Below are 27901 nucleotides of genomic sequence, written 5' to 3' on the forward strand. Positions count from 1 at the left end.
TAAGGGCTAAGAGAATTCGGGAGGCGTGGTACATTTGAATCCCAACTGCTGCTTCCTTGGTAAGCCCCAAGCGCCTATGGACCTTTGTTGAAGGTTGGTGTTGACTTACCGCAATGGGGAGACAAGAACAACATGGATGAAACAGCTCGCAAACACTGATCCGCCTGCTCTTCCTCATCTTGATCGTCGCGGATCACTTGAGCCACGACATGGTGTGTCATTGAGGGAGGAAGCATTCGTTTCCACTGTTCGAGAGCATCCCAGAGTTTGGTGCTCGTTCTTTGGCGGGTAGCCGCCAACCCTCCCACTGTTTCCGGAGTCTCTGGTCCCACGTCGTCATTGCAGAAGCTTATACACTGGCCGAGCAGAAACACGGCACGATTCGCGATCTCCTCTGGGGAGAGCTGGTCCAGAGACTCGACAGCACGTGGTTCCCAGTAGCGTTCGTCCAAGAACATGCGTCGTCCAGCATGAAGCGCTGCCCATGTGTCGGACCGATACCATGTCCAGTAAACAACGCCTTTTATCCCCGTTGACTCTCCTGTGATCTGCCAGAGTTGAAGAAGCGAGGCGACGCCACGGAGGTGGGAGCCGAAATTCTGCCCGACCACGTCAAACATTTCATAACTATATCGCAGATAGTGGTCAACACCACCAACTCAGGGGTTTGGCACTGCCCAAAAGAACGAAGGGGGAAATCTGGACCATACCTCGAGAGCATGATGCTGGAAGCCAGGATTTCATCGCTATGAGCCGAATCGGGCTTTGTCAAGAGGGCACTGAAAGCGTTGAGAGCCTTTTGGTAGTATTGCACGGCAACATCTAGTCGCAGGCGCGGCTCACCTTGCTCTCTCATGAAAGCCATTTGCTTGGCTGAAATAGCAAGGCTCGAGAATAGCACCGCTGGACATCGAAGTGCTAGGACGGGAACAACAGTGGACCACGGCTTTTCCCATGAAAATGCTTCGATCTATGAGAATAAAGAGTCAATGGACCAATCGCATGATGTGACCTGACAGCCGAAAGATGGACGATGGTGTGCCAACATACCCATCGGGCGATCCGTTCCACGAAATTCCGAAATATGGCCACTTCCAATTCCGTCAGATGGAGCGGACTAGGAGTTGCAGACCCCACTGAGGAAGAAGGAGATTCAGCAGCACAAGGCTGAGAACGACGATCCGCTACACTGTTCCGTTCAAAGCGGTCCAATCCACCGCGTCGCCTTGAGCATGATTCAGTGGACAAGCACGGTCTGCTCGCCAGACGCGCATGTAGAAGGACGGACTCGAAGTTGCCAGAAGGTGACGCCTGGGATGAGCCCTGAGATGGGCTTTGGTTCGGGGGAGCCTCCGAGGACAGCAGATTCTGATCAGAATCCTGCCTCGTATGGGTTGGACCCGTTGTTCTAGAGACACCTTCTGGAGGCACTGTCTCATCCCGGTTGGGGCCTCTACGGGAATAGTTACGTGATACTTGGGACGAGTCGCGTGAGGAAGACTGCTCGCTGACATACTGAGCGAGAACAGGCCCGAAATCAAACAAGGCGGGTGGAACGATACTCCGATCTACCTCGTCAGGGACTCAAAGAATGGCACAGCCGCATTCGAACCGAACGACATACCGTTAATGGACACTCTGGCATTGCCCCAGTTTGGACTATCGTACCTCTGAGAGCTACGCCGGACTTGACCTGGAGGACTGACTTCGTACAAGCACGCTCGGTTCTTCTTGGTACAGTTGCCGCAAACTGGTTTGCGTTCGTCACACTTCACATGCCGTGCCCTGCACGTCCGGCTGTGGGATCATGAGTTCGAGTCAGTCAGCGACAACGCATCAGGACGAGTCTTACTTCAGACCGGTAATGGGACATCAGTGATGAAAGCAAATCCGACGTACCATCCTGTATTTACACGAAGTCGTCTGACAGCGCTTCGAGACCCATCGCTGTGAGGCATTGCTGTGTCGGACGTCTCATCCTCATTTTCTTCGTCTAGAACCTCGTTGCGAGAAATCGAACTCGGGATATATTCGAAACATCGGCTATTTTCCCATATGGTCCAAGAAATTGCTTATCAATAGGGAGGACCCAGTCTACTGTAGGTACCGCTTCAACTCTGCTTATCAGCGGCACATGATTGCCGCAGATACATAGAAAAGACGGATTAGAGCGTGGAACTTGGATAACCAGACCACTGAATCTCCGACCCTTATCTGTGCTTTCCACAATATGTCCTCCTAGATGTTACCGGCAGCCAAGTATTGCTTGGTTGGCGACTGTGAATCGGCACTTGGGCCCTGATAACAAGCCTCGCAGCCTTGGGCCATTATTCGGAGTTTGCGTGCTGTTGCCCTGAGATTCATTCCGATCCAAACGACATCAAAGAACAGGCATCTTTACAACCCAAGAAGTCTATTCTCTACTCTAATTTGAATTGAATGTCTATCAAGCGCTTCACCAGGTAGACTAGCCATCTCACTCTTACCCGCTCTCTATATGCAATTACTTGGCAGAGACCTGAGAAGTGGATCGCACACTCAGCTCTTGGACCGCATGGTATACGGACTTTTCTTCTTCATCTTTCAAGGGCCGTTTGCTCCCTCGAAATTCCGGCTGCTCCGAAGTTGTCAATCAACCTCCAGCGACCGTATTGCTGTTATCGACGCAACTGAACGCCGACCCGACCTGGCCAGTCCTGTATTGATCGATAATGCTCACGACGTTGGCGTAAGTGCCCCCAACGGTGATCAGCAGGCCAAGCAGGAATATCGCGACATGTGTGTAGAAGAGAACCACCATCAGAGCCGAACCTTTGCGGGCGTCTCGGTGCAGGACGCACCAGAGGACCGCCGGGATACAGACGCCCAGATAGCCAAAGCCCAAAGCGCCGATGAGCGAGACCAGGCTACCGTAGAATGGAATCGCCTCGCACAAAATCCAACCGAGTAACCCCGTTCCATACGTGCAGGACAGCCAAACCGCCCAATGAGTCTTGGTATTGTGGGTCAGATGGTGGCTGTTCCGCAAAAGCCGGACGAACACGCTCTTCCCGGCGACGTGGATGCATATCATCGTGCCAGCAATGAGTCCAGGGATCGCAATCGCGTACGAGATGATCTTGATCGTCGGGCCCGCCGAGCCCAATGCCGGTGATGCCACCCATCGACCACAGTAGGCGTAGACGGTCGTGGCGAGTGCCAGATACGACGCCGTGATCCAAGCCATGCAAACGTAGACACTCTTGAAGTAGTCTTGCGGTCTTCGCATCTCCGAGATCACGGGGACAAAGCCAGACGTGTTGGCGGAAGAGGAGAAGATGGCCAGCGAAGCCGACCACGCCGTGGCAAAAGACGTGCCCACCGGAGGAAAGGCGGCGAAGCCGAGTTCGAAGTCACCTGTCGGAGGTGCGGCGGCCGGACGATCGCGTAGTGTGACGGCGATCACCACGATCATGATGGCCGAGACGATGGAGACGAAGCCGACCCAGGTGATCCAGCCCAGATTGTGAATCTTGCGGATGCTGGCGACCGAGGCCACGATGATGTACGCGACGAAGCCGAAAGCCACGCTGCAAGTGCCGTGCCTCGACACGGCGTTGAGGGCGATGGAGAAACCCAGGGTCGAGACGCCGGCGCAAAGGATCCAGGTGAAGAGATAGACGAACTCGGTCATCTCCTTCACCACGAAGGCATTCTTCTTGGTGAAGCCCAACTGAAGAGCGGCGATATGAGCACTGTCCGCTATCGTGTGCACAGATGGGTACCTGAGCTTGAATTGCCCCTGGAGGACGGCACAATAGGTGTTGAGTCCGCCCCAGAAGACGATGAAAATGCAGCCCGCCACGGCACCGAGATTGTAGAGTGCGGCAGGGATCGAGAGAACACCGGCGGCAAATGTCATCTTCAAGAAGAACATGGACGCTCTGATCCAGCCCACGGTTCGAAAGTTGACACCATCGTGCCCGGTCACGAAGACTTCGGCCTCGTCAACGCTCCAAGACTGGGATTGTCCTTCTACAGGACTGGACGGGACGGTGGCTTCGATGTCAGGCCTCTTTTCATCGACTTTGTCGTCCATCTTATCATCAAGTGACTTGTTGAGATCCCAGAGATCCACGAGTATCTGTGCAGGAGAGGATGAGGGAAAATGGTGGAGAAAGTTGAAGCATCAAGAGCTTAGGAAGAGCTTTGATATATACCTCTTTCCAAAGTTTCTCGTGGTCTCATCGATCGTCTTTGGCACCCAGGAGCCACATGCCCTGCGAAGATGCCGACCTGCATCTCATGTAGCCTGGTGGAGACAGTGTACGATGTCTTATCTGGTCTTTAAGACATTGTACTGGACATGGTACAAAGCAACGCCTCGGATGCGTCAAGGCTATTTTCCACGAAAGGCAATGATAGACAGGCTACCATATGTGAATCTCGAAGCTACCTCCTGTAGTCGCAAAAGGACGCAGGGGTGCGCAGAAGGGAAAAGGTGTTGCAATATGTGTGGCGCGGATATCGGGAGTCGTAACCTCGAGTGTCGAGACGAGTTTTCTCGGGACGAGATTCTACCTCGTAGGTGGACTTCTCCTCCCCACCCATGGACATGCTGCGAACGGCTTTGAGCATTGTCTAATTCCACCCAGAACCCATTGCTCGATTGGGAACTCTATCGCATTGGACTTCTCCGAGCCTTTGCGAGCCAATCAATTGTCATGCGGTCGGTTCTAGAGATGATAGAAACTCGCGACGCTGGTTCGCATAGCTTCATATCCGGAATTCGGCATTGTTGTTGACTCTTGCCTTGCCTTCCGCTTTGGGATATCAGGGCACAGACGCGACATAAAGACCCTGGTAAGGCTGCGATATGAGGAGTGATGTAACTTCTTCACCCGTCTCACGTGAAGGCAGCTAATTTCCACCTGGTAACCATCCCTTCGACAGTTGCAAACATGGCGATAGCATCCCTGGGAAAGTGAGTCTTGCGGCTTGCAAAAGAACCCACAACATTCTTTAATTGACGGCTGAACAGTGGAACAAAGCTCGATGCTGCCCAAGTCCGAGCACTTGCCGAAGCCGCTGGTTTGTCAATACCCGACAGTGTTATCGAAGACTGGCAGGTTCTTCTCGGAGGATTCGAAGACAGTGCGCAGCTCGTTCTGGCAGAGGATGACTGTCTGCCTATACCGGATCCAAACAAGTATCTCCGGTCAAACATCGAGGCCGCAGCGGACAACAACAAAGGCGGTTGGGCGACACGATGCCTGATTAAAAGTACGGCACCAACAAGCGATTTGCTGGCCCAACGCACCGTGGCCGTAAAGGACAACGCTGCCGTTGCCGGCGTCAGATGTACCAACGGTCTCCCCCCTGTCAATGAAGAATGGATCCCTCAATACGATGCTACGGTCGTAACTAGAGTCCTGGATGCTGGCGGCATAGTCACCGGCAAAGCTGGTATGTTTCAAGTTACAGGGGATCGTTGGAAACCAGAGGGGATCACTCGGCTAATGAGGAGCTTGTAGCTTGTGAGAATGCCTGCATGGAACCTATGTCCAATACTTCGTACACAGGGGTCGTCCATAATCCGTACGCAGACGGCTATACCTGTGGAGGTTCCAGTAGCGGGTCTGGAAGGTTGGTCGCGATTGGGGCTGTTGATATGGCAATAGGGGGCGACCAGGGAGGGTAAGTGATTCTCGGCCTCCTGCAGCAACCAGGAAGAAGGCTTCCTCTCAGGTAACCGTGTCGGTTAACAAAGGTGGAAACCCAGTTCAATCCGGATCCCCGCAGCATTTTGTGGCATCGTTGGACTCAAACCGACTTGGGGCCTGGTTCCATACACGGGTATCCTTGGTCTCCAGTCCACGATTGATCATACCGGTCCCATGACGTCGACCGTTCGAGACAACGCTCTCATGCTCGAAGCGATCGCCGGTCCAGATGGTCTAGACGATCGGCAACCATTTTCCATGCCTCCTGGATCATTAAGGTACTCGAGCGCCTTGGACGAGTTCCTTGCCACCGGTTCCGACAAGCCACGAGACCAACTTCTAAAGGGGTTTAAAATCGGTGTCCTGAAGGAAGGCTTTGCAGCACCGCAGATGAATTCGAATGTCTCCAAAGCCTGCCATTCGGCCATTTCCGATCTCAAAGAATTGGGCGCCGAGGTCGTTGAAGTCTCGGTCCCAAATCACGAGCAAATCTGCCTGGCCTGGAGTTGTGCCCTCCCGCTACGCGGCGCTCGCGAAGCACTTCTTGGAGACACCACAGGGCGCAAACAATTTGAAATGACAGATCGTAGTGTTCGAGCCGCTCCGGCCATGGGGCCGAACCAGAAGGCGTTTCTTTCACAAGAGTTCTTCGATGCCCTCGGTCCTGGTGCCCAAAATCTTTACATGAGGTACTTGTACGTGAACGACAAATACGGCGCCGGCCTGCACGCCAAATGCACCAACCTGCTGAACAAAGCGACGCAATTGTACGACGCCGTCCTTGGGTCTGTCGACGTGATGGTCATGCCGACGGTACCTATGCCGGCATTGCCATTTCCAGCCAAAAACGGACCTCTGGCAAGTCTCTCGTATCCACTTGGCGTGCTTAGCAATACCGCGCAGTTCAATTCCACCGGTCATCCCGCGCTTTCTTTGCCTGTGGGATTTGTCTCCGCCCCAGACAATCCGGACATCAAGTTGCCCGCTGGACTCCAGATTGTCGGCAAGCGTTTCGAGGATCTGACAACCTATAAGATCGCGGCGGCGTGGGAGGGGAGCAAAGACTGGAAAAAGCTGGTTTTCGCCGACTAGAGCAAAAGACTCTACAGAGTCCTGTGGAGAAGAAAATAATCCGTCGGGCATAAAGGCCCGAGGTCACCTGGGGAGCTTGTTATAGTGCAACCTACTACCCCGATCAGAGACATGCCAAGACCTTAGCTTGGATTTACTTCGTATTGAATAACTGCCACACACCTGCGCTACGCTCCGCAGAATAGAGGATGGAGCAAAGTGCTCCGCCGTAGCGCACACTGTGCACCTTGCACTTCCGACTTCTATTTCGCTGTCTAGGCGCCCGGTCGAAACATGCCCGACCAACCACATGTCTCGTTCCCTTCAACACCAAGATCCTCCAAGCAGATGGGAAGGTGAGATTCTACGAATAGGACTAGGCGGCTAGACTGCTCACTCACTCGGTGCTCTACTCCCCCGCCTGATCGTGTTCCGCGGTATATAACCTATAAAACCCGCGGTGTCACTTCACCAAACGCGACGTCGACCACGACTCGCAATATTCCATCCTAATGAGCGAGATTGGCCCACTGAATCTATTGTCGTACAAAAAGTTGACCCTTTGTTTTTGCTCGGGCTTCTGCTGTTGAGTTTGTCGTCGTGGCCCGGGATCTGCCCTCGTTGCTGAACTTCTCTCACTCCTCTCACCATGTCCTACCCTCCTCCGCCAGGCGCGGGACAGCCGCAGGGCTACTATCCTCGTATGAGCAACCTCGACACAGCATGCACTGAGTGATGGCTAACCTGCAACCAGCTCCCCAGCGTACGACCCAGGAACCAGATGTTATCCGTTTCTTGTCCCTGACACTGACTTCGCTACCACAGCCGCATTCCCTCCACCTCCCTCGCAAACATCGCCGCCTCCGCAGTTCTTCCCTCCTCCTCCGTCAGGCCCGTCCCCTCCACCCCAGCACGGGCAATATCCGCCCCCTCCCCAGATATCGCAAGTGACACAGTCCCCCTCGCCTCCGCCGCTCCAGCAGCCCACAGCCCAGCGACCATTTAACTACTCGACGGTCCCGGCGTCCGCGCCCGCCTACAAGACCACGTTCGACCACTCGGCCATCCAAGCCCACAACCGGCAACCCTCGTACGATGGCCCCACGGGCCCGCCCATCGCCGAGGGCGACGAAAGAGAAAAAGTCACATCCCCGCGCCTGGCCAAGCTGACGCACGAGATGGCCAACGTGATGAAAGCCCCGCAGGCCCCTTCGCTTGTGGGCGTGCCGCAGGGCGGCGGCTTCGTGGGCACGCAGGCGGCCAACCAGGACGACGTGGGCACCTTCAACGGCGGCAGCTACCGCATCTCGCACCGCGACACGAACTCGGTCCTCACGATCCAGCTGGCCATGGGCTGTCCCATCACGGCCAAGCCGGGCGTCATGATCGCCATGTCCCCCAGCGTCATGCTGAAGGGCAACGTCAAGTTCAGCGTCAAGAAACTGCTGATCGGTGGCGAGATGGCGCACAGCACCTTCACCGGCCCCGGGGAGCTGCTGCTCGCGCCGAGCACGCTGGGCGACATCAGCATCCTGCGGCTCAAGGGCGACGAGGTGTGGTCCGTGGGCAAGGACGCGTTCTTGGCGTGCACGCAAGGTGTGATCAAGGAGTACAAGAACCAGGGCATCAGCAAGGCCATGTTCTCCGGCGAAGGGCTCTACGTGTACAAGATGTCCGGGCTGGGGATTCTGTGGATGAGCACCTTTGGCGCCATACTCAGGAAGGATGTAAGTCTTTTTTTTTTGGTGTTGCGCGCCGTCCCCTGTTGCGAACTCCCGTCCCGTTGCATACCTCTTAACTCGGCTAATTTGAACATTTAACTAACATGCGACGCTGTGCCACAGCTGGTCGACGGCGAGAAATACATCATCGACAACGGCCACCTCGTGGCTTGGAACTGCAAATACGTGCTCGAGCGGGTCGCGTCCGGGGGCATCATCTCGGGCATCAGCTCGGGAGAAGGGCTGATCTGCAAGTTCACGGGACCGGGCACTGTCTTCATGCAGACCAGGAACGCGAGTGCCTTTTCGGCGTTCATCAGTGGGAATGCGCACAAGGAGGTGTGAGCACGTGAAACGTTGAACAGTGCAGAGATATGAGTGACGGACCGGCATGTGCGATATGACATGGGCAGACATGGGGTCATAATCCTGGCATTGAGACAAGAGTGGACTAGGAGCAGGTCGGGCCATTTGTGAATGAATTCCATGAGGACGCATGTATGTGTGTATGTGCCTTCAGGTACTGTACCCTGCTTGCCAGGGAACACGGTGATTCATTTGTTACGAAAGCATACGGCCGCCACAAATACGAGACGTTCCATCGCGTGCGTGAACTCGGTACTTGGGGACTTTGTCCCCCGCTTGTTCCTGCGTAGCTGTAAATCGTGCCCAGCAAGTTCTGTCGTAGCGTCCTTCTCATGATTTCCACCGCCTTCCCACCGAAAGGACTAGATAGACATGGCACCCTTTTTGACATTGTTTGACACTGAAAAACCTCCCTTCCCGGCCTTAACCATTGAGCCTCTTTCTCTTGCCGACTTGGGCCGTGAAACCGCTCTTGATAGCCGTGACTGACCGCCTCGACCCGCAGTTCAGACATTCGACAAAGTACAGTCGATTCTCGCCCTTCTCCAACTTGGTGTTTGGGCTCCTGCACGTCTTGCACGTGACGTATTCGACGATGTACCGTCTCAGGACATTCTCAATCTGCTTCTGCTGGAACCGACCCTTGATAACCAATCGCTTGGACCCGTCCACACTGCCGCTGGTACCCAGTTCGGCGAACAAGAACTGTGTGACGTGTTCGTCGGTACGCTTCATGCGCGAGCAGATTTCGTGGATGTTGGCGAAGATGGTCTTCTTGTTGCCTTCGCGGAGACACTGCGGGGGCGGAATCTTGTAGGATTTGGAACCCGACATCAGGATGTCCGGGTTGTTCTTGTTGACGGTTTCGAAGAAACGCTTCAGCAGAAGGGCGTAGGTAATAGGGCTTGTGGCGTCATGCGCCCAGATTCCGGTGCCGGCGTCCATGTCTCCATCTTGGTCTTGCCCTGCAGAGGGTTGATCTTGCTTTTCATCGGATCCGCCTTCTGCGAGACCAGCCTGGGCCAGCTTCGCGGCAAAGTCCTCCGCACCCTCGGTCTTGGGTTTCGTGGACTTCTTCTTTTTCTTCTTCAGGGCCGAGGCGTCGAAGTCGCCGTCTGCTGCTACTTCGCCGTCTTCGTTGTCTTCCGTCTTGGGTTTGGAGGATTTTTTCTTCTTCTTGTTGAGCCCGGCGAACATGTCGGTCACTTCGTCGACGGCGGCGTCTGTAGGCGGTGACGAGTGTTTCTCGGCGGTAACCTTATCCTCCGGCCCAGAAGGAGGAGCCTCTGAAATTTCACCGTTCTCGTCCATGATGGTGTTGTCGCCGCTGAATGCTACGGATTTGCGGGGTTTCCGATCGTGAAGAGGATGATCCTGTAGAGGAGCAAACGATGTGTCAGTAAGAATGTTGGCGGTTGTGGGGCGAACTGCAGAAGGTTTCAGATGAAATTCCTCAATCGAGGGCTCTGCGTCTGCATGTGAAGGCAAGCGTAAAGGTAAGTGTGGGGTTTGTGTGGCGTTACATACAACTTCTGCCATGGTTTTGCGCGGTGATCGTGTGATGTAGGCGAGAAGGCGAGAGGGTGCCGCTTGATTCTGCTTTGTGTCTGTGCGAAGTAGCTGCGGAAGATTCAAGAAGTTGCGTGCATGGGCGACTGTCGAATCCCATATTTCAAATTCCGTGCCACGGACAATATGAGTCAACGACTCCAGTGACGCAATCACGTGAAGCCCGTCGATTCTTGGAGGGCAGCCTTGCCAGCCTTCATTTGTTCCTCACACCCACCTCACCACTGCAGGCAATTACACCTCCCCCATCCCAGCACGGCGGTAAAAACGGATGCGGGTGATGCCATGATCTCACGGTAACCTTCTGCTGCTTGCCTTCCCCCGGCGAGGGAGACGAAACATCGCAAACAGCTCCCCACGTGCAACCATGTCCGACACAGACGGCTTAGCTGCCTCGGCGTCCTTCCTCGAGCCTCCGGCCAGTGAAGACAACAACGAGGTCGATTCATTACCCTCGGAACCGGACTCGGACGACGACACAGCGAGCGAAGAGGAAGACTACGAGGAATCAGACGCAGAAAGAGAGTGGAAGGAGAGCCTTCAACAGCTGGAGCTGCTACTCTCGATGGTCATTGTGCCCTATGTGGGCAAGTATTTTGGACGCAAGTTTGCATATTGGGGTATGCCTTCCCGGATTGAGCTGTGTGAAATGCACTGACGGTATGAAGGATGGAAACAGTTCATGGAATGGAAATACCCCGTGGAAATTGTCATCACGAACAAGGCTGCGTTCAAGGGCGTCGGCGCAGTCGAAGCGGCGGCTTCGCTGTGAGATAAAAAGAAATTCATCAGCTGCGTGTGCTACAGCGAGGATAAAGTCCATACTCAGCACGCAGCAGCCAGCGTGGCGCGGAGGCACGAGGCTTCGAACGAGAGAGCAATGGATCCTACCCCGTTCGAGGTCGGCATTGGACATGTGTTACGATCACATCGTCTGATGTTCCTCGCAGCTGATATGCAAATCTGCATCGGATTTGACCATGGGAAAATTCGCGCTGTCTCGTTTGTTTAGACGAAACCACTGAAGAAGCCACTGAAAGGACAATGCTCTCAAGTTCACTATGCTAGATGCCTTCCTCCATGGTGCCCTTGCGTGCGTCACCTACAACACGGACTCTTGACTGTACATATTCCTCTTGGTGCACAGCGTGTGCCATGCCGTCTTCGATTTGTGATGAGGCTTCTCGGCAAGGCGACATTGGGGAGCGCAATTGCATGTCTCTTCAGAAAGCACTGCCTGGGGTCTGACAAGATCGTCCCCATCGACCTCGTAGAATCGCAGCACAATGTGGATCTTGCAGTCACTAGGGCAGCCTTTGCACAGAATATCCTGCATGATCCGTGCAAGCATCCCTCCTGCTGCGTCGTGGTCAGTCATAACCTTCTGTACGAGGACGTCATTCTTTTTCGGTGCCTTGTTGATTCCGCATCGAGGAAGGGTAGGCAGGCTCACAATAGCACGGAGCTCCCGGAAATCCTTGTCTCGGAACCAGGTCACCGCGTCTCGCTGATCGAGGCATCTGCAAGGTCGTCAGAATTGGTCGTGATATGATCATAGATGTAGAATTGGCAGAGAACATGTAGAGCCACTCTCACCCTCTGAGAGGTGACTTAATAGCACCCGAAGGGGGGAACCGCGAGGTACGGATGGTATATAAATGTAGATCTTGAGCAGCTTGTCACCTTGCAACAAACGCGCTATGCTTGTCTAGACATCCATTTGACACACTTTATACATTTCATTCGTCTGTGCTATGCGGGTGGTGGGTATTCAACCAGTTCGGTGAATATGCAATGATGTATTAATGCCCCTTGCAAGCCGATGGTCTGTGGTAGTTTCGAACCGAATTGATACCAGCCGCAACTGTCCTATCCTCGTGTTGCCATATCACAGCGTTCGTGTCGGAATATGTCCCTGCGTGACGATCTCTGACAAAGTACGCCCGAAGGCCTCGTTGGGCAGAATTTCAGCGAGATTTGTCCCAGGCGGTTGTCTTTCATAGTGGCTTAGTGCCAATTGTCATGGAGTCTGAAAGAAGTGTGTTGGTAGGGTTGCTTTTGTCTCGCAAAGTCCAAGGTGATTGTTTCTCACGGTGTCATCCGAAGTGGTGATACCGAAATGCTTCGGGAACATGTGCAAAATGCCAGTATGTTGCAGACTCATTGTATCACGCGTAGTGCATTCGCCGCACATAAATTCACAGGCAGGCAGAGGTGCATGAGTCCTTGACATCGCAGCTACCCCGTAGACATCAAGCGGTCGGACGCAATCACGGAAAATCCAGGATCTCGGTATTTTCAGTTTGGTGCCAGCCTGGCAGGTCAGAATAGTCCAAACAAAATCATCTCTTGGTTGTGTGCCCTTTTGAACCACGGGAGCAGGTGTTCCTCTGGGACGCGGAAGTCATTGGGACAAGACTGTCCACTGGAAACCAGTCCCTTTTTGACGAAAGAACGTAGCTTGAGAAACTGGGGCCTCCAAGCACACAGTAGGCCGAAGTGGCGTGGCGAGTGCGTCAATGACTCTTAAACAGGACTCTCCAGTGCGACTTCTTGAAAATCGTGGAATTTGCGAAACGGCTCACCAGAGACCTTGCCTCGACCGTCAAATCTAACACCTTCGCCTCGGAGCAATTCAATTTTTTTGGCCGCATACTTCCCATCTTTACCCCAGTCACCATGGAAGCCGCCAATACTTCCATCTGCTGCTAGGACTCGGTGGCAGGGTACCTCGGGAGCAAAGGGATTGTTGCGCATGCCGTTTCCCACTGCTCTTGCAGAAGACTTGAGGTACTCTGATATCGCAGCGTAGGTGGTGTAGCGCCCTCGCGGGACTGAAAGTAGGACGGTATAAAGTCTCTTACGGTATGGGGTTAGTGATGGATGTGACCGAACGCGTCGGAGAACCTGTTTAAGTTCCTCGTCGTCTGGCTTCTGTGCGTTCGTTTCCGATTTTTTCTCACTTGTAGCGTGTCTAACTTGCGAAACTTGGGGCTGCCAGAGGTCCAATGTCGACTGCTTTTGTTCCGTTTTTTGCTTCTTTCTAGGCGATGGAACACTGGCTCCCTCCCCATCTCCGAAAACGCGTTTGGGGGCGCCGGTGCTTGATGTTTCCTGCCTCTCTTGCCGTGGGGCTGGTTTGGTTGTTGTTAAGCTGTACTTCGCTCGGTTCTTTCCTCTGCACCTCAAGCTGATCTCATCCAACTGACAAAGGTCGACATCCCCAGCCAAGATCCTCAGGCCCAGGGTGATTGCTTTCTGCAGTTGATGCTCGTCCATGTTTCTCACCGCCGGCTTGGGTAATATCTTATCCCATTGCTGCTGACCGTCACCAATCGCATTGTCGAGGATGATTCGCGCAAAACAATGGTCAAGAGTGACGGGCCACTTGAACTGACTTGGATCTCGCGCTTTGGCCAGCTTGGGAAGAGTCTCGGAATACAGGGTCTTCCATTCTTCCCGTAAAAGTTCTATGTCGGGCATTATGAGGGGGATGTCCTTTGTAGAGCCATGAGCTTCACGAGAAATGTTCGAGTCGTCCAGGGGTGGCATGAAGAGGAGACATGCTCGACATGGCAGGCCATGGAGAGTCGAGTCCCGCCGAGTCGGGCGAGCATTATGAGCATTTCGCGCAGAAAGCGAATGTACCAAACAGCAACGAGAATGACGTAACGCGTCCTGCGCGACGCGTGACACGTGAATGTCAATGCGGCCTTCACGCTCCACGCTTGATCTTTCCAGTCTTGCACGCTTCCGTCTCAGTCTCATGTACCACGATCAACAGCTAGATTTGTCTACGCTCACGTCAGAGTCGTCAGTATGGCTTCGTCGCCAGTTTCGCCTTCCATCGTGGGCTCGCCCCGGAGCACGACCTCCATATTGACCCCGACTCGAAAGGTTCAGGCTCTACTCGCGCAGTTCAGCGACTCCGAGTCTGACAACAATGCCCCGGCTCTTCTACAAACCGGGCAGGAAACCGCTGTCTCGCAGTCTCATGGTGTAGCGGAAGTGGCGAGGCCAACAGGATCCCCAGACGACTCAGAAGACGAGGACATCCTAGCCCCACGGAGGCTCACAGCCTCTAGGCAAATAATTACTGCTACACCTGATCGATCCCCGCACCACGACCGCAACGATGCTCTGGAAAGTGTCCTGGGAAGGGAGGCGGGCAAAGATGATAAGTTGTTTAGCAATTCAGAAGAGGATGAGACCTGGGGACTGCGCCATACCGCCAACCTCGAGGGATCCAACTCTGGATCCCGATCTCCTTCACCCTTGTTCTTTCCTTCACCCGACGGCCATAAGTCGAAATTTCTTGCTCTTGTCGAAAAGCATAGAAAACAACGGCAAGAGAAGGAGGCGCTAGAAGCTGAAAAGCGTGCCATGCAACTGCAAAGCCTCAAAGCCCAAAAGCAGGGACAAAGGAAACCACGTGGATCCAGTCCTGCAGACGATACCGGAGAAGATAGCGACGTATTGGAAGAGACTGGGGGGAATAGATTGTCAAAACAAGCGCGTCCTACCCGCAAAGCGAGTAAGAAAGCCCTTGAAGAGATGAATCGAGAGACTCAACGGATTAGTCGAAACATGCAACTTGCACATCAGGCACGTACCAAGAAGAAGATTAGCAAGGACAGCTTGCTGGCCCGATTCAACTTTCCTGTGGCAGCTTCAAAGACTGAAAGAGACCACGAACTCTCCGCTACAAGCAGTTCCAGGGCGCCATCAGAGAACGAAGCCGAGAACAGGAACGACACTCCACCCACAAGTCCCCCTGCAGGTCTTGTCAGCCCGAAGCTATACAAGGGCAAAGAGAGGGCCAGTTCGTTGGAACCGCTCGAACAAGCGGTGCGCACCCTTTCGAGGACGATGCCCGGCTCTAACGAGATCGGCGAACAGCCACTGGCACCCTCCGTCAAGCCGTTGAAAGAGCCGGGAAAATTCAAAATCTCATCTTTTCAAGCAATCAATTCCGATGACGATGAGTCTGGTTCGGACCTGGAGGTCATTACATCTCGAGCCGATAAACGCAAGTACGCTGTATTTGAACACCTGCGAACAAGGAAAGCCAAAGAGGCTCCCTCGCATATAGCACTACGGTCCTTGGCGAATCTGATAAAAGACGATCGCAAGCGTTCTGGTAGTGCGGCAGAAGTGGAAGCGCATCTGCGAAGATTAGCTCGCGAACAAGCCCAACAGGAGAAACAACACAGACTTGACGAATTGATGGCGAAAGGTGTAGTAATACAGACGGCGGAAGAGCGTGAGAGAGAGCAACAGGAAGTGGAGGATCTGCTCGAGCGGGCACGACAAGAGGCTGCTGAAATCCAGAAGCGAGAAAAGGCTGCGGCCAAAAAGGAGGGCAATTACACCAAAGACGACCTCGATGATGAAGAGGAAAGTGATGATGAAGACTTTGCCGTTGAAGATGACGATGGAGATAACGAGGACTCGGCGGAAGACGACGATGTTGACGGGGGAGATTCTGAAGATGAAGAGCCCGATGAGATTGAAGGAACTGGACAGGACGCGGGCAGTTGTCTCGACAACGAAGCTGAAGAACATGATTCAGCCGAGTCGTCGTCTGCAGAAAGCCCAGCCGAGATGGACAACGACGCCTCTGACGATGCAACTGAGGACCTGCCACCCGTCAACTTGGTCCCACGAAAATCCCGACTGAACCGAGTTGTCAGTGACGATGAGGAGGGTCATGAAGATCAGCTGCCATCCCCTGAACTTCCTGCACCTGCGAAGACTCCCCAGACTTTGACTCGCTCGGCGCGAAAGCAGATCCCTGGCCTACAGATGTCGGACGACCTGCCCATCGGCTTGACACAAGCCTTCGACGCCACGATGGCAGATTCACAGAGTCAGGAGTTGCCGTTCAACAAGGATCACGACAGCCTCCAAATGAGCGCGGACCTCCCATCGCCCAATATCGCCATGGTGCCCAAGCTTTATCGACTCGACTCAATTGACGTGATCACCGACAGCCAGCCTGCTTCTCAGACGCAGCCAGTGAATGTAAACCTCTCGTTTTCTCAATCAGACATCGTCCCACAGTCACCGGCTATACGCTCAGCGGCCGATGGGATGGACATGACCCCGCCACAGCCACAGTTTGAGCCAACGCAGGATGGCGGATATGTCCTAAGCCCCTTTATGGGTAACCGCTTCGCGACCGAGACCCCTCGACACCCCCTGCCACACTCCAGTGTGGACACTATCGTTTTGGCCAATGATTTGCAAGATAGCCCCATCATGCAGAGAAAGAGCAGACTTAGACGCGGCCGTGCCACGATGAATGATTCAGATGACGAAGCAGCGGAGGCGAAAGACTCTTCAGCTTTCGTTGTGATGCAACGCGCCGCCGCCAAGCAGTCTCGGGAAGCATTTGATAAGCAGAAGTCGCGAGCACGTGAAGCAGTTGATGATGCCGCAGAAGAGTCCGAAGATGAATATGCCGGCCTTGGTGGAGCGAGCGATGACGAGATCAACGACGAGGAGAACGAGGATGATCGAAGGATGATTGATGAAGACACGCAGGTTGGAGTTGGAGATGAAGCTAAACTGGCCAAGCTCTTTGCGGATCGGGAACGTCAGCAGGATGAGGCCGCCGTTTCTAAACTATTGAAGGACATCACGACCGGTGCACTGCGGCGGAAGCGTGGTAACGATGACCTGGACTTGTCGGACGAGGAAGATGCCTTGATGCGACGGAGAGAAGCGAAGAGAAGAGAGTTCGCCAAGATGCGCCGGGAATTGCTGAAGGACGAAGCCGTGGGGAAGATTGCTGAAGATAAGAAGAAAGAAGCCTTTCTCCGGAGCATCGAGGACCGGCCGAACAGTGACGACGACGACGACTTTGAACGCCCAGAAACCCAGCCCGAGGGGGACTCAGAGGGGACGGATAGCCAGAATATACAGTCGAGGCAAAGGGCCGAGGACAATACATTTCAGCGATCGAGCGATACAGCTAACCTGCCACTTGCGGCTACAGCAGCGTCAAAGCTGAATCAAGGCGTACACGTGGGTCGTCGAAACGGCATACATATCAACAGAAAACCGGGAACTTTGGCTGAGATTCGCGAGTCCGTCTTCTTCCTCATTGAGGAGCCGGACTCCCAAGCAGGGACCGTTGATCTAGGCCTCTCGGACTCAGAAGACGACGCCGAAGCGTATGTTGACCTCGATCGCCATCTCCAAGCTGCCGAAGCAGATGAGAATGCTGCAGACGCAAATGATCTCGGCGACTTTATCGTGGACGACGACGATGACGGCCAAGCCGAGGAAGAAACGATGTTCAAAAAGCCCGCCCTGCCCGCCTCCGACTCTCGCGCGCCTTTCTCGGACCGCCGTACCAAGGAACGAGTCAACGTCGTCAATCGTTTAAGCATGCTCCGTCAGCAATCTTCCTCTGGCTCTTCTGGTAGCACCAAAATGGCATTCTATACGTCGACATCTTCTACCAACAGCTCTTTCAGCAAAGTACCCGCTCTCTTACGACGAGCAACCACGAATTCAAGCTTGGGAAGCATGGCAGGCAGAGACGAGAATGTGTCTGCGACGGGAGTCGTCACGAACAAGACCGAGCGCGGGAAAGCCAGTGACGAGAAGACATTTGTTCGGAAAGGCACAGGCGGAAGGAGGAATGCGGTCAATTATAGGCCGACGGTGAGAGAGGAGAAGATGTCTCAACGAGCCGGAGTAGCAAAGCAAGCTGCAGCAAAGGCGAAAAAGGGGGGGTTCCTCGGTGTCTTGTTTAACGGCGGGAGCTGGAATTAGAGGAGTGATGGTCTAGTAGGAGTGATGGATAGTCGGGTAGTGATTATTATCAAGTTGCTCTGTCCTCTTCAACGGGAGAGATCCAATTCCCACGACCTAGACCTACTGTCTCCTTCATTCGTGTTCCTTTTCTGCTAATTCGAACCATCATTCAATCCACATCTCGCAAGTCATCAAGCACTCAAGTTCATGTGCAGGAACGCTGCCATTGCATTCACTATGCTCGCAAGAGCAAACAGCTCCTACATGTGGAAGCCAGCGCTCTTGAGGCCGTGACCCACAACAGTTTTCAACGACGAAATTCGCCGGGTTTGTGACGGAAATCAATTCCGAGATTACCCCTGACTATTCCTAATCCGTACTCGCAAGCTATGCTTGAGTGTGGCCTCGCCAACGTTGATTATGTTCTGCGTTGCCTTGCTATCGGGACCAAATATGCATCATTGATCTAGGATAGTAGCCATGGAGTTCTCAGAGAATATTCTTGTGCTATTGAATGATCAAAAGTGATTGCGGAGGGCGAGCGTCTCATGCGACTCATGGCAGAATTACCTACTGGGTGATGGATGGACTTTCAGCACCTCGTTCCATCCAGCTCGTCAGAGACGATATCGGTTACGATGCTCGTCTGAGGAAGATGCTGGGCAATACACATGCTGCATTGTGTTCGCTCACTGATGACTTGCTCTGAAAAACACTGGCAGCACAAAGGCAGATTTGCCCACAGTGCCGTTCTTACTTCGTTTGCTGATCATGGGTTCACATCGGGCATTGCGTCTGCCCTCCAGCACTGCTACCAGCTGAAGAATGAGGAGGAGGAGGGATATACTGAGGATGGAGCTCTATGGATGTTGTGATGTTGAGATGAGTGTCCGCCAGCCACCGCGTGTTCATTGTTAGGCACGCGAGACGACCGACTGATTGACCGCGGGCTGCCGGACCTCCTGAAGACAGGTACCTCGACACTGAGACCATTGAAGCATCGTCTGCACGGCGACGGCATTGTCGTCGCGTGTAATGCCAAGCCCGGCCACTGCAATTCACCCACATTGAGATTGAGATTGGTGTGTCTTGCTTCCTGCCGCTCAATTTTCCCTCGTCTCGTCCTCACCCCGTCTTCATTATTCTTGCCATTACTAGTCTGCGACGTCGTCTATTCAAGTACACAAAATGAGCGGCTGGAACAATACCGCTGCGGCACCAGGTAAGCCCCCGTTTCGTTTCTTCCTCCACCTCACAACCGCCTGAGAGAGCACCATGATGTACAGTCTTCTTTTCAGCAAAAACAAGCGTTCTACCAAACCTTGCTTCAAGTACCCTGACCTCTGGATGATTGAAGAAACCCCTAAACCCTGTCAGAGCCCATCCCCACTGCTATCTCACCAGTGAACGAACGCTGACTTGAGTCTCCAGCCAACCAGGACTGGGATACTAGTGCTGCAAGTTGGAATGACGGCACTCTTGACGCTGTGGCAGCTACAGGTGACGATGGCTTCGGAGCTGATGCTGCTGGCGATGGTGGTAACAATGACCGTGCGTGCCGCAACTGCGGTCTAGGTAAGTTTGAATCCCATCTGAACAGATGCAGGATTCCTGGCTAATGATCTCCAGAGGGTCATTTCGCCCGCGATTGCACAGAGCCACGCAAAATGGGTGCTTGCTTCAACTGCGTAAGTCAACCCATAGCTGACATCCCCCCTGCTTCTAGACTATTGACGCGTCACAGGGCCAGGAAGGTCACGTAAGTCGAACCTATTGTTGCCTGCACCGGTCACTGGACTCACATTTCCTCCCAGTCCAAAGCCGATTGCACCGAACCTCGCAAATTCAAAGGCGAGTGCCGCAACTGCAACCAGGAAGGCCACATGGCTAGCGATTGCCCTACCCGTGTCGTTACATGCAAGAATTGCCAACAGGAAGGTGAGTTGAGCCAAGCGAGCCTTCTCTCTTGGAAAATGCGCTGACTCGGTTCATATCCCAGGCCATGTAGCCATCGACTGCAAGAACGCCAAGGTTCTCGACAATTCTCGCGTGGCCGAGAAGAGCGAGGATGAAGCGTGGGCCCTGCTTCAACAAGCCAGCGAGGAGCGCGACATTGGTGACTTCAAAGAAGCAGTCCAGATCCTTTCCAAGGCCTGCCCAGACTACACCTACCCCCAGCTTGAGAAAGAGTTCCGCGCCCGCGAGTTCAGCATCTACCTGATTGCGATGGAGAAAGATCATGCCGCGGCTGGGATGGAAACATGGACCAACGTCAACCTGCAAGGCGACATCGGCAAAAAGTACGCAGTCAGCTACTTCCTCTCGGACAAGCCTGAGCGTCTAGCGCTGGTCGACAAATGGCCTGCTTCTGCAGAAGAGAACCTCGCTCGTTTGGCCGATGCTGGGATTCCTCTTAACCGTGGCGTTGAGAAGTGCAGCAACTGCAACAAGCTGGGACATACTGCTCGTCGCTGCCCTGATGAGAAGATGGCCAGCGTCCAGCCTGTCGTCGCCTGCTACCTGTGTGGTGAACAAGGCCACCGTGTCCGTGACTGCGCCATGGAGCGCAAGAGCACCAGTCGTGCCTGCAAGATCTGCGAATCCGAAGACCACATGGCCAAGGTACATCTCATGTCTGCCACTCTCCAGACGCTCTTACAACCAACTAACCATGTGTCTGTGCAGGACTGTCCGAACAAGGAGAAGCGCACCTGCCGCAACTGTGGTGAGGAGGACCATAAGGCCGCCGACTGCCCTAACCCGAAGAAGATCACTTGCAACAACTGCGGCGAGGAGGGTCACATACGAGCTGTGGGTTTCCCCTTCCAAACCCCGCTTATTACATTTCTCATCATTTCGCTTCTCGCCCGCTGACACATTTCCAGGAATGCCCCATGCCGCGCAAGAAGATCAACTGGGCCGAGGTCACGTGCAGCAAGTGTCAGCAGAAAGGCCACGGACGTGCTCGCTGCCCTGAGGCCGATCCCGGGGAGAAGCAAGTCGCCGGCGCGAGTGGCTTCGATACAGTCGACAGCGGTGCTGACGGTGGCGGTTGGAATGCCCCTGCCAACGCTAGCTCTGCGCCAGCTGAGTGGGAGATTGCGCAGCCTAACACTGCGGCAGCTGGTTTCGCTGATGCTGGCTGGTAAGAAAAGCACACACACCTTGCATTCATGACCCATAGCAGCAATGCGCGACGAGACACGACGGCTTGTGGAGAGATGACGAGAGAATGATCATGCAAGGAAATGAATGAGCATGGCAATGCCTCCCTGCCTCGGCCTGGTCCAGGTCACGCACCCACGGCAAACGAGGAAGCTCTAGCCAGCAGCTAGTGTTCAGACAGTCACAATGAGGTTGAAATGCAATCAAATTTGCTAATTACTGCAACAATGATACCGGCAGTACTGCACTGAACCATCCCGTCCTACAAGTCCTGGTCCCACTAATCCTACCATGTCATCTGTTCCCTATCGTGATGGACCTCGTATCGCTGCAACGCCCAGCCTCACTTCGTGGCCATGGCACACTTGCCGAGGTCCCTCGCCGTGGCCTCCGCGCCGGGACTGATGTCAAAATCGAAAATATCCATAGGCAGGCCGATGGTCGTGCAGGCGTTGGGGATGTCCACGATCCCCGCGACGTGGCCCTCGATGGGGATGCAGCTCAGCATCAGGTAGATCTGGTAGTCCGAGTAGCCGTAGCGGCGGAGGTATTCGATGACGCGCAGGCAGGACTGGCGGTACGCGACCGTCGCGTCCATGTAGTGCTGCTTGCCGTGCTCGTCGACGGAGAAGCCCTCGAAGTAGAGCATGCGGCCTGGGGAGAATTGTCTGGACCAAGGGGGCGCGGGGAGGGCGCGCGGCGTTAGTGCCGTCATAGATTAGGGGGTGTGCTCATTAGGACTGGATGCGAAATCTAAATGCAGAAACACAAGGCACAAACATAAAAGAACAATAAAACAATGGATGATAAGTGATGAGTGATGAATGATCATCAGAGGATGGGATTCAAACGGGCTCGGAAACGCAAACGCTGTCTTAAGAACAACTCGACTTACGGTTGCACAGGCCCAGGGATGTAGATGGGCGATTTCCCTCCTTGCATGCCGAGTTTCTTCTGCCCGTCCTTGATCACCTCGAACTTGATGGTGATGATGCCGGCGATCTCGATGGCGCCGCAGAACGAGATCTCGCCGTCGCCCTCTGTTGTGCGTAGTTAGCTTGCGAGCGTGTGCATGTTGCATACAGTACAGCATTTGTGGGTTTGGATGGGGGGAGAAGCACCGCAGGGTAGTAGGAGGGTCACCACGTACGCGAAAAGTGCAGGTCTCCGACGGAGAACTTGGCGCCCTTGACATGCACGGGCAGATAGACTTTGCTTCCGCGCGACAGATTTTTAATGTCGCAGTTTCCGCCGTGTTCGGGGCGGCCGGGGATGGTGCGTGCCCCTTCCTTGCCGACTTTGGCCTTTGTGTCTTCGTCGGCGCTGCCGGCGTGCACGTTCTGGGGCTCGGGCGGCTGGGCGACAATGCGCTGCAGCGAGGTGGTCGAGATGAGCTCCGCTTCGCGCTTGTTCCATTCGGCGAGGATCTCGGGGGACGGCGCGCAGCCCAAGATGCCCGGGTGGATGAGGCCGGCGAAGCGCACGCCGGGGATGTGGCGTGACGAGCAGAAGATGCCCTCAAAGTCCCAGATTGCTTTGGCAGCCTCCGGATAGATCTCGTCGAGGAAGCCACCCCCGTTGTCCTTGTGGAAGACGCCCGTGAAGCCCCAGGGTTGGTGCTCGAAAGGTTGCACGTCCTGGATTTCCACCAGCAGCACGTCGCCTGGTTCGGCCGTCTCGATCTCGAAAGGCCCGGAGAGGTAGTGCACCTGGGTGAGATCGACGTTCACGATGTCGTCGGCGTCGTCGGTATTTTTGATCTGTCCGCCTGTCCAGTCGAGGCATTCGATCTTGACCGTCTCTCCGTTCTTGATGGTTCCGCAGAATGGGACTGGTGGGCGACCTTAGTCAGATGACGGGAGCTGTGTCGCCGCCGAGCTTACCATCAGGATGCCATCTGTTCTGTAGTTCTGCGTCAGCCACTGTTACGGGTGTTCGGTCCGGGAACCCATGCTGCTCACATGCAGATATGGTTGGTCCTTTGCCGGTTTGTCGAGATCGACCTTGAGCGCGGTTCTGATTGGGCCTGGCATGACTGCAGACGTTGAGTAGGGCTGCGAACTGGTGATCGAAAGGACTTGTAACAAACTGGATGGACGGAGGGGAGCTCAACTACGAGTACTCGTGGCAGGGCAAGCTAGATCCAGCTCTCATATCAACATTGTGTTTACTTTGCGGGGCCAGAGGCATCAGCATACCTATTACCCTATTACCCCTCATGATAGTGATAGGCACTTGTCCGTGGCTTGCATGTCGCCTCCGTCATCGATTTGGTGGAAGGTCCTTGGTGCTCTTGTGGACTCCAGATAAGACAATTCTGAGGTCCAATAATGGCCATTCGGTTAGACCAGGAAGGGCAGCCATGCTGGACGAACGGACGATGCTTCCCCGCTGTGCCTGGAGGAGTCTTGAAGTTACGTAGGAGATACGTGAGAAGTGGTGGAGGATTCGAGCGCCGCCGAATTGCGTGAGGGACGCGTTCGTGGTTTGTTCGTGCGCGGGCGGACTTCTCCTTCTCATTAGCTGACGGCAAGAATCTAGACCGAGGAGAGCTCGAGGGCGACGCGAGTCTGTCGAGCTGGTGCGCATGCTGAAAGACTAGGAACAATATTCCCATCGATATCGCCGCAGGTCACCTGGTATCCTGCTCTGCCACCAGGGCTGGTGTCGACGTCCCAGTGCCAGCCTCGGAGATGGTCGGGGTGTCCTTCTTCGGTGGACTGGTATCTATCTCGATGGTGACCTGGCTCATTCAGCATCGACATACCTACATCCCGTGGTGGTTAATAGAGGAAGGTCTTACTGGGCCGTCGTTGACAAGGGCAACTTGCATCATTGCCTGGAAGACACCGTCTGAGACTCTATCGACACCATGCAACTCTCTAACGCGGTTCACAAAATAGTCATAGAGCTCTTTGGCGAACTCTGGCTTAGCAGCTCCGTAGAAGTCGGGCTTGTTCCCCTTGCGTGTATTCGCCATTAGGGTAAACTGCGAGACGCAAAGAATCTCTCCCTCGACGTCCTTGACACTCTTCTTCCAATGGGACCCGCTCTCGTCCGGCCAGAGCTTCATCTTGACGATCTTCGACGCCATGGAGTCCGCATCCCTCCTCGTGTCATTTGGTCCAATTGCAGCCAAGACGAGTATGCCTTTGCCAATGGACGAGACCAGCTGATCATTGACTGTCACCGAGCTCGACAAGACTCGCTGCAAGATGGCCTTCATCTTGGTGAGCCTGGTCACACGGGCGGAGTGATCCTTTGGGACGCGATTGATAGCACAGACGCGTCTGGATGCTAGAAGCCGATGCAGACTAATAGTGATCACGACCTCATGCTTTCGAAAACAGCAAGAAGAATGTGACCGGCAGATACACTGGCCTTAGCAGTCACATGAGCAAGGGGGATAGCTGCAGGACCATGTATCTCACATCCGCCGGTAGCTTGTGGGCATCTGTAACCGCAAGTGAGAATTCGATGAAGATGAGATGAGCAAAACTCCTTGCCTTGACTCACTGTGCCTTTTGTCTCATTTCTCATGCCTGTGTGAAGGAAAAGGAAAAGCGTGATCCGAATGACGCCAAGAAATAGACTAGTCCAGAAACGGACTAGTCAGGCTGCGAACCTGCTGCGCTCTGCGGCTGGCGGTGCCGCAACTGATGTGAACAAGAGCGCGTATCAAAGGAGAAGCCAGGCTGTGAATCCATTCCAACGACCAAACATCCGATGCGTTCCCTAGTCCCGCAGTAGATCTGTGATCCGTCCCTTCTACCTCTGCGACTCAACCATGGCATCACGGAAGACGCAACAAGAAATCGACAAGACCTTCAAGAAGGTCGACGAGGGCATCCAGGCATTCGAGGCCATCTACGAGAAGATCTACTCCTCCCAAAATGCCGCCCAGAAGGACAAACTGGAAGACAACCTCAAGAAAGAGATCAAGAAACTGCAGAGATCGCGGGACCAGATCAAGACGTGGGCGGCCGGCAATGAGATCAAGGACAAGTCTGCCCTGCTGGAACAGCGCAAGCGGATAGAAAAAGTGAGCCTCTAAGGTTGCAATACACGGCCAAGAAGCGACTGACTGACACTGATGACAGTGCATGGAGATATTCAAAGCCGTCGAGAAGGAGATGAAGACTAAAGCCTTCTCGAAGGAGGGGCTGTCGCAGAACGTCAAGCAAGACCCGAAGGAGCGGGAGCGGGAGGAGCTATGCGACTTCCTATCCGATCAATTGGACGAGATCAACAGAATCCTGACTGAGGAGTTGGAGCCCGAAGCCGGCAATCTGCAAGCCGCTCTCAAGAAGAAACAGAAGGACAACTCCAAAGCCGACCGACTGGCCGAAATCGAGACCATGACAGACACATACAAGTGGCATGAATCAAGGCTACAACTGCTGCTACGGTCGCTACAGAACGGCAACGTCGAAAATGATTTGGTGGCAGCAATCAAATCCGACATCGAAGAGGTGGTCAGGGAGGGCCGCGAGCCGGACTTCGATCCCGACGCCTACGAAGGAATCTACGATGACTGTAATCTCGACAGTGAGGAGGCCCAGTTTGGTCTAAACAACGATGTCGACAGGATATCGTCTCAAGATACCCAGTCGATCCAAGAAGACGTCGAGCCCGAGGCAAATCCGCTCAAGAAGACAAAGTCCGAGCCGCATACAGCCGTACGTCGACCTTCTACTCAACTCAAGTCACCTCTGCCAGCACTGGCAACGTTGAACACTATGCCACCGCCACCGTCAATACCCAAAGACACCACAATGAAGCCTGCGCCGATCCCCAATCGACCGCCCGGAGAGACTCTGAAGTACGCCTCAGCTGCGGCCGCAGCAGCAGCAAGCGACAAGAGTGGAGTGGGTATCGCTCCCCTTCCTCCACCAGTCGCGACGTCTTCCGCACCACCATCACATCCACTGCCTGCCCCTGTCAAGACATCTGCAGCCACTTCGCCAGCCTCGGTGCCAGCGCAGCCGGTGGAGAAGACTGCCTCGCCAGCACCTGCCGCGGTGAGCATGGATGGTTCAGCATCACAAGAGCAATCCAATCACTCCAAGTCTCCAACCTTAAGCTCCACCAGTGCTCCGGCCCCAAGCGTTCCCAGCAGCATTCCTCCCACACCAGCAATGGAAAATTCCGAGGCAGTCCAAGAACCCGTTATTGCGGACGAGATTCCCACGACGAATGGCAACGTCCATGAAGACCCGTCGGCGGTGGAGTCCATCTACCATCTTCCTCCTGGACTTCAAGATCTGCTGGACTCGTTCGAGACCACAAAGACTCGAGCTGCACAGCCGCCTTCACAATTGGCGAGGCTACTGCAAGCTTCTCAGGAGACGTGTCCAGAGCCTGCTGATAGCGACAGACCCCAGTACTACCGACCAACTTTCAAGTACAACACCCCGGCGCATTATCCTCAAGACCCACTACCCATTTTTGACGACCCAGCCTTGTATGAGAATCAGCGGCTGGAAACCGACACGCTGTTCTACATATTCTACTATCGGCAGAATACATATCAGCAGTGGCTGGCAGCGCGCGCGCTCAAGAATCAAAGCTGGCGATTCCACAAGCAGTACCAGACCTGGTTCCAGCGGCACGAAGAGCCCAAGCAGATCACGGAGGAGTTCGAGCAAGGGACATATCGCTTCTTCGACTATGAGAGCACCTGGTAGGTGTCGACCCAGACCCAGTGACGATCGTTTTCTAACTTGCGGCAGGATGAACCGACGGAAAGCAGACTTCAAGTTCGTGTACAAGTTTCTCGAAGATGATTTGTAGTCGATCACTCGGCGGCACGCTGCCCGTCGGCACGTCGCATACTTCTTAATTTGCGAACCTGGAGGTTGGCTGTCACCTCCTCAAGAGTCAACAGAGCTCTCATTCTGCAACTCGTTCTGGGGTATCCATGCGTCTTCCGTCGCCTAGAGTGACTCCGTTCTGCCCTACACGGGACCATGCTGGGGCGTGCTGTGCAAGGTGATAGTTGCGTTTCACTCGCTTGAGCCCGGTGATGTACTCCCACGTGCAGATGGCAGCCTGGAAGCCCGTGTCTCGCCTCGCCTCGCCTCGCCTCGCCTCACTCTGGTGCTACACATCCAAGTTTGCCTTGCGAGCCTGTACTAAAGACAAACAACGCGGCTGTGGAGGTAAAAAGAGGCAACCACCTAGTCCCGGATGGGCCTAGCGCGGGTATCGGCCAATGACGTCCGACGCCATGACGAGCTTCAGCCTCAACTTCCTTCTCCGTCCCTCGTAGTTCGCAATTTCAATCCCACCCACAGAGCGTTTGGGCCGCAGGAAAAAGGCAACCTGCTGCTCTGGTGAAGAGGTTCATTGCAGCACAGCCAGCCTTCTTGCCGCGGGTGAACTCTGAAACTCCCTCCTCAACTGCCCTTGGGGGAGTTTCGGGCTTCCTCTCCACCTAGTCAGCTCCCCAACTTTGGGGGCTGTCAAGGTCCATACCCTCGATACCATCTTCCGCTATCTTTCTGTCGCGACTGCTCGCCTAACCCGCTCCACCAGGCT

General features: G+C 54.5%; 12 protein-coding genes across 12 annotated transcripts; 6 read left to right on the forward strand and 6 right to left on the reverse strand.

Annotated features, from left to right (window-relative positions):
- Positions 1–74: 74 nt before the first annotated feature.
- G647_04580 (uncharacterized protein) lies at positions 75–865 on the reverse strand (the record flags this gene model as incomplete). The annotated part of the gene is made up of 2 exons (XM_008728921.1): positions 75–627; positions 711–865. 2 exons carry the CDS (start codon positions 863–865, stop codon positions 75–77), a joined length of 708 nt encoding a protein of 235 aa, XP_008727143.1.
- Positions 866–2632: 1767 nt separating this feature from the next.
- G647_04581 (uncharacterized protein) lies at positions 2633–4078 on the reverse strand (the record flags this gene model as incomplete). The annotated part of the gene is made up of 1 exon (XM_008728922.1): positions 2633–4078. The coding sequence occupies one exon, from the start codon at positions 4076–4078 to the stop codon at positions 2633–2635; it is 1446 nt and encodes a 481-aa protein (XP_008727144.1).
- An 862-nt stretch (positions 4079–4940) lies between these two features.
- On the forward strand, positions 4941–6794 carry G647_04582 (uncharacterized protein; the record flags this gene model as incomplete). Its single annotated transcript, XM_008728923.1, has 4 exons — positions 4941–4963; positions 5021–5445; positions 5514–5676; positions 5762–6794. 4 exons carry the CDS (start codon positions 4941–4943, stop codon positions 6792–6794), a joined length of 1644 nt encoding a protein of 547 aa, XP_008727145.1.
- A 628-nt stretch (positions 6795–7422) lies between these two features.
- Positions 7423–8839, forward strand: G647_04583 (uncharacterized protein; the record flags this gene model as incomplete). Its single annotated transcript, XM_008728924.1, has 4 exons — positions 7423–7474; positions 7528–7536; positions 7599–8500; positions 8618–8839. 4 exons carry the CDS (start codon positions 7423–7425, stop codon positions 8837–8839), a joined length of 1185 nt encoding a protein of 394 aa, XP_008727146.1.
- A 444-nt stretch (positions 8840–9283) lies between these two features.
- Positions 9284–10171, reverse strand: G647_04584 (uncharacterized protein; the record flags this gene model as incomplete). Its single annotated transcript, XM_008728925.1, has 1 exon — positions 9284–10171. One exon carries the CDS (start codon positions 10169–10171, stop codon positions 9284–9286), a length of 888 nt encoding a protein of 295 aa, XP_008727147.1.
- Positions 10172–10796: 625 nt separating this feature from the next.
- Positions 10797–11201, forward strand: G647_04585 (uncharacterized protein; the record flags this gene model as incomplete). Its single annotated transcript, XM_008728926.1, has 2 exons — positions 10797–11049; positions 11098–11201. The coding sequence occupies 2 exons, from the start codon at positions 10797–10799 to the stop codon at positions 11199–11201; spliced, it is 357 nt and encodes a 118-aa protein (XP_008727148.1).
- Positions 11202–12955: 1754 nt separating this feature from the next.
- G647_04586 (uncharacterized protein) lies at positions 12956–13912 on the reverse strand (the record flags this gene model as incomplete). Its single annotated transcript, XM_008728927.1, has 1 exon — positions 12956–13912. The coding sequence occupies one exon, from the start codon at positions 13910–13912 to the stop codon at positions 12956–12958; it is 957 nt and encodes a 318-aa protein (XP_008727149.1).
- A 336-nt stretch (positions 13913–14248) lies between these two features.
- On the forward strand, positions 14249–18214 carry G647_04587 (uncharacterized protein; the record flags this gene model as incomplete). The annotated part of the gene is made up of 1 exon (XM_008728928.1): positions 14249–18214. The coding sequence occupies one exon, from the start codon at positions 14249–14251 to the stop codon at positions 18212–18214; it is 3966 nt and encodes a 1321-aa protein (XP_008727150.1).
- Positions 18215–19384: 1170 nt separating this feature from the next.
- Positions 19385–21345, forward strand: G647_04588 (uncharacterized protein; the record flags this gene model as incomplete). The annotated part of the gene is made up of 7 exons (XM_008728929.1): positions 19385–19418; positions 19628–19771; positions 19826–19884; positions 19941–19955; positions 20011–20134; positions 20196–21007; positions 21082–21345. 7 exons carry the CDS (start codon positions 19385–19387, stop codon positions 21343–21345), a joined length of 1452 nt encoding a protein of 483 aa, XP_008727151.1.
- A 359-nt stretch (positions 21346–21704) lies between these two features.
- On the reverse strand, positions 21705–23394 carry G647_04589 (uncharacterized protein; the record flags this gene model as incomplete). Its single annotated transcript, XM_008728930.1, has 5 exons — positions 21705–22029; positions 22257–22401; positions 22512–23192; positions 23245–23263; positions 23323–23394. 5 exons carry the CDS (start codon positions 23392–23394, stop codon positions 21705–21707), a joined length of 1242 nt encoding a protein of 413 aa, XP_008727152.1.
- A 599-nt stretch (positions 23395–23993) lies between these two features.
- Positions 23994–24587, reverse strand: G647_04590 (D-tyrosyl-tRNA(Tyr) deacylase; the record flags this gene model as incomplete). Its single annotated transcript, XM_008728931.1, has 2 exons — positions 23994–24104; positions 24165–24587. 2 exons carry the CDS (start codon positions 24585–24587, stop codon positions 23994–23996), a joined length of 534 nt encoding a protein of 177 aa, XP_008727153.1.
- A 561-nt stretch (positions 24588–25148) lies between these two features.
- Positions 25149–27154, forward strand: G647_04591 (uncharacterized protein; the record flags this gene model as incomplete). Its single annotated transcript, XM_008728932.1, has 3 exons — positions 25149–25403; positions 25462–27044; positions 27094–27154. 3 exons carry the CDS (start codon positions 25149–25151, stop codon positions 27152–27154), a joined length of 1899 nt encoding a protein of 632 aa, XP_008727154.1.
- Between the last annotated feature and the right edge of the window lie 747 nt (positions 27155–27901).

The sequence above is a fragment of the Cladophialophora carrionii genome (assembly GCF_000365165.1).
Source record: "Cladophialophora carrionii CBS 160.54 unplaced genomic scaffold supercont1.3, whole genome shotgun sequence".
Lineage (NCBI taxonomy): Eukaryota > Fungi > Ascomycota > Eurotiomycetes > Chaetothyriales > Herpotrichiellaceae > Cladophialophora > Cladophialophora carrionii.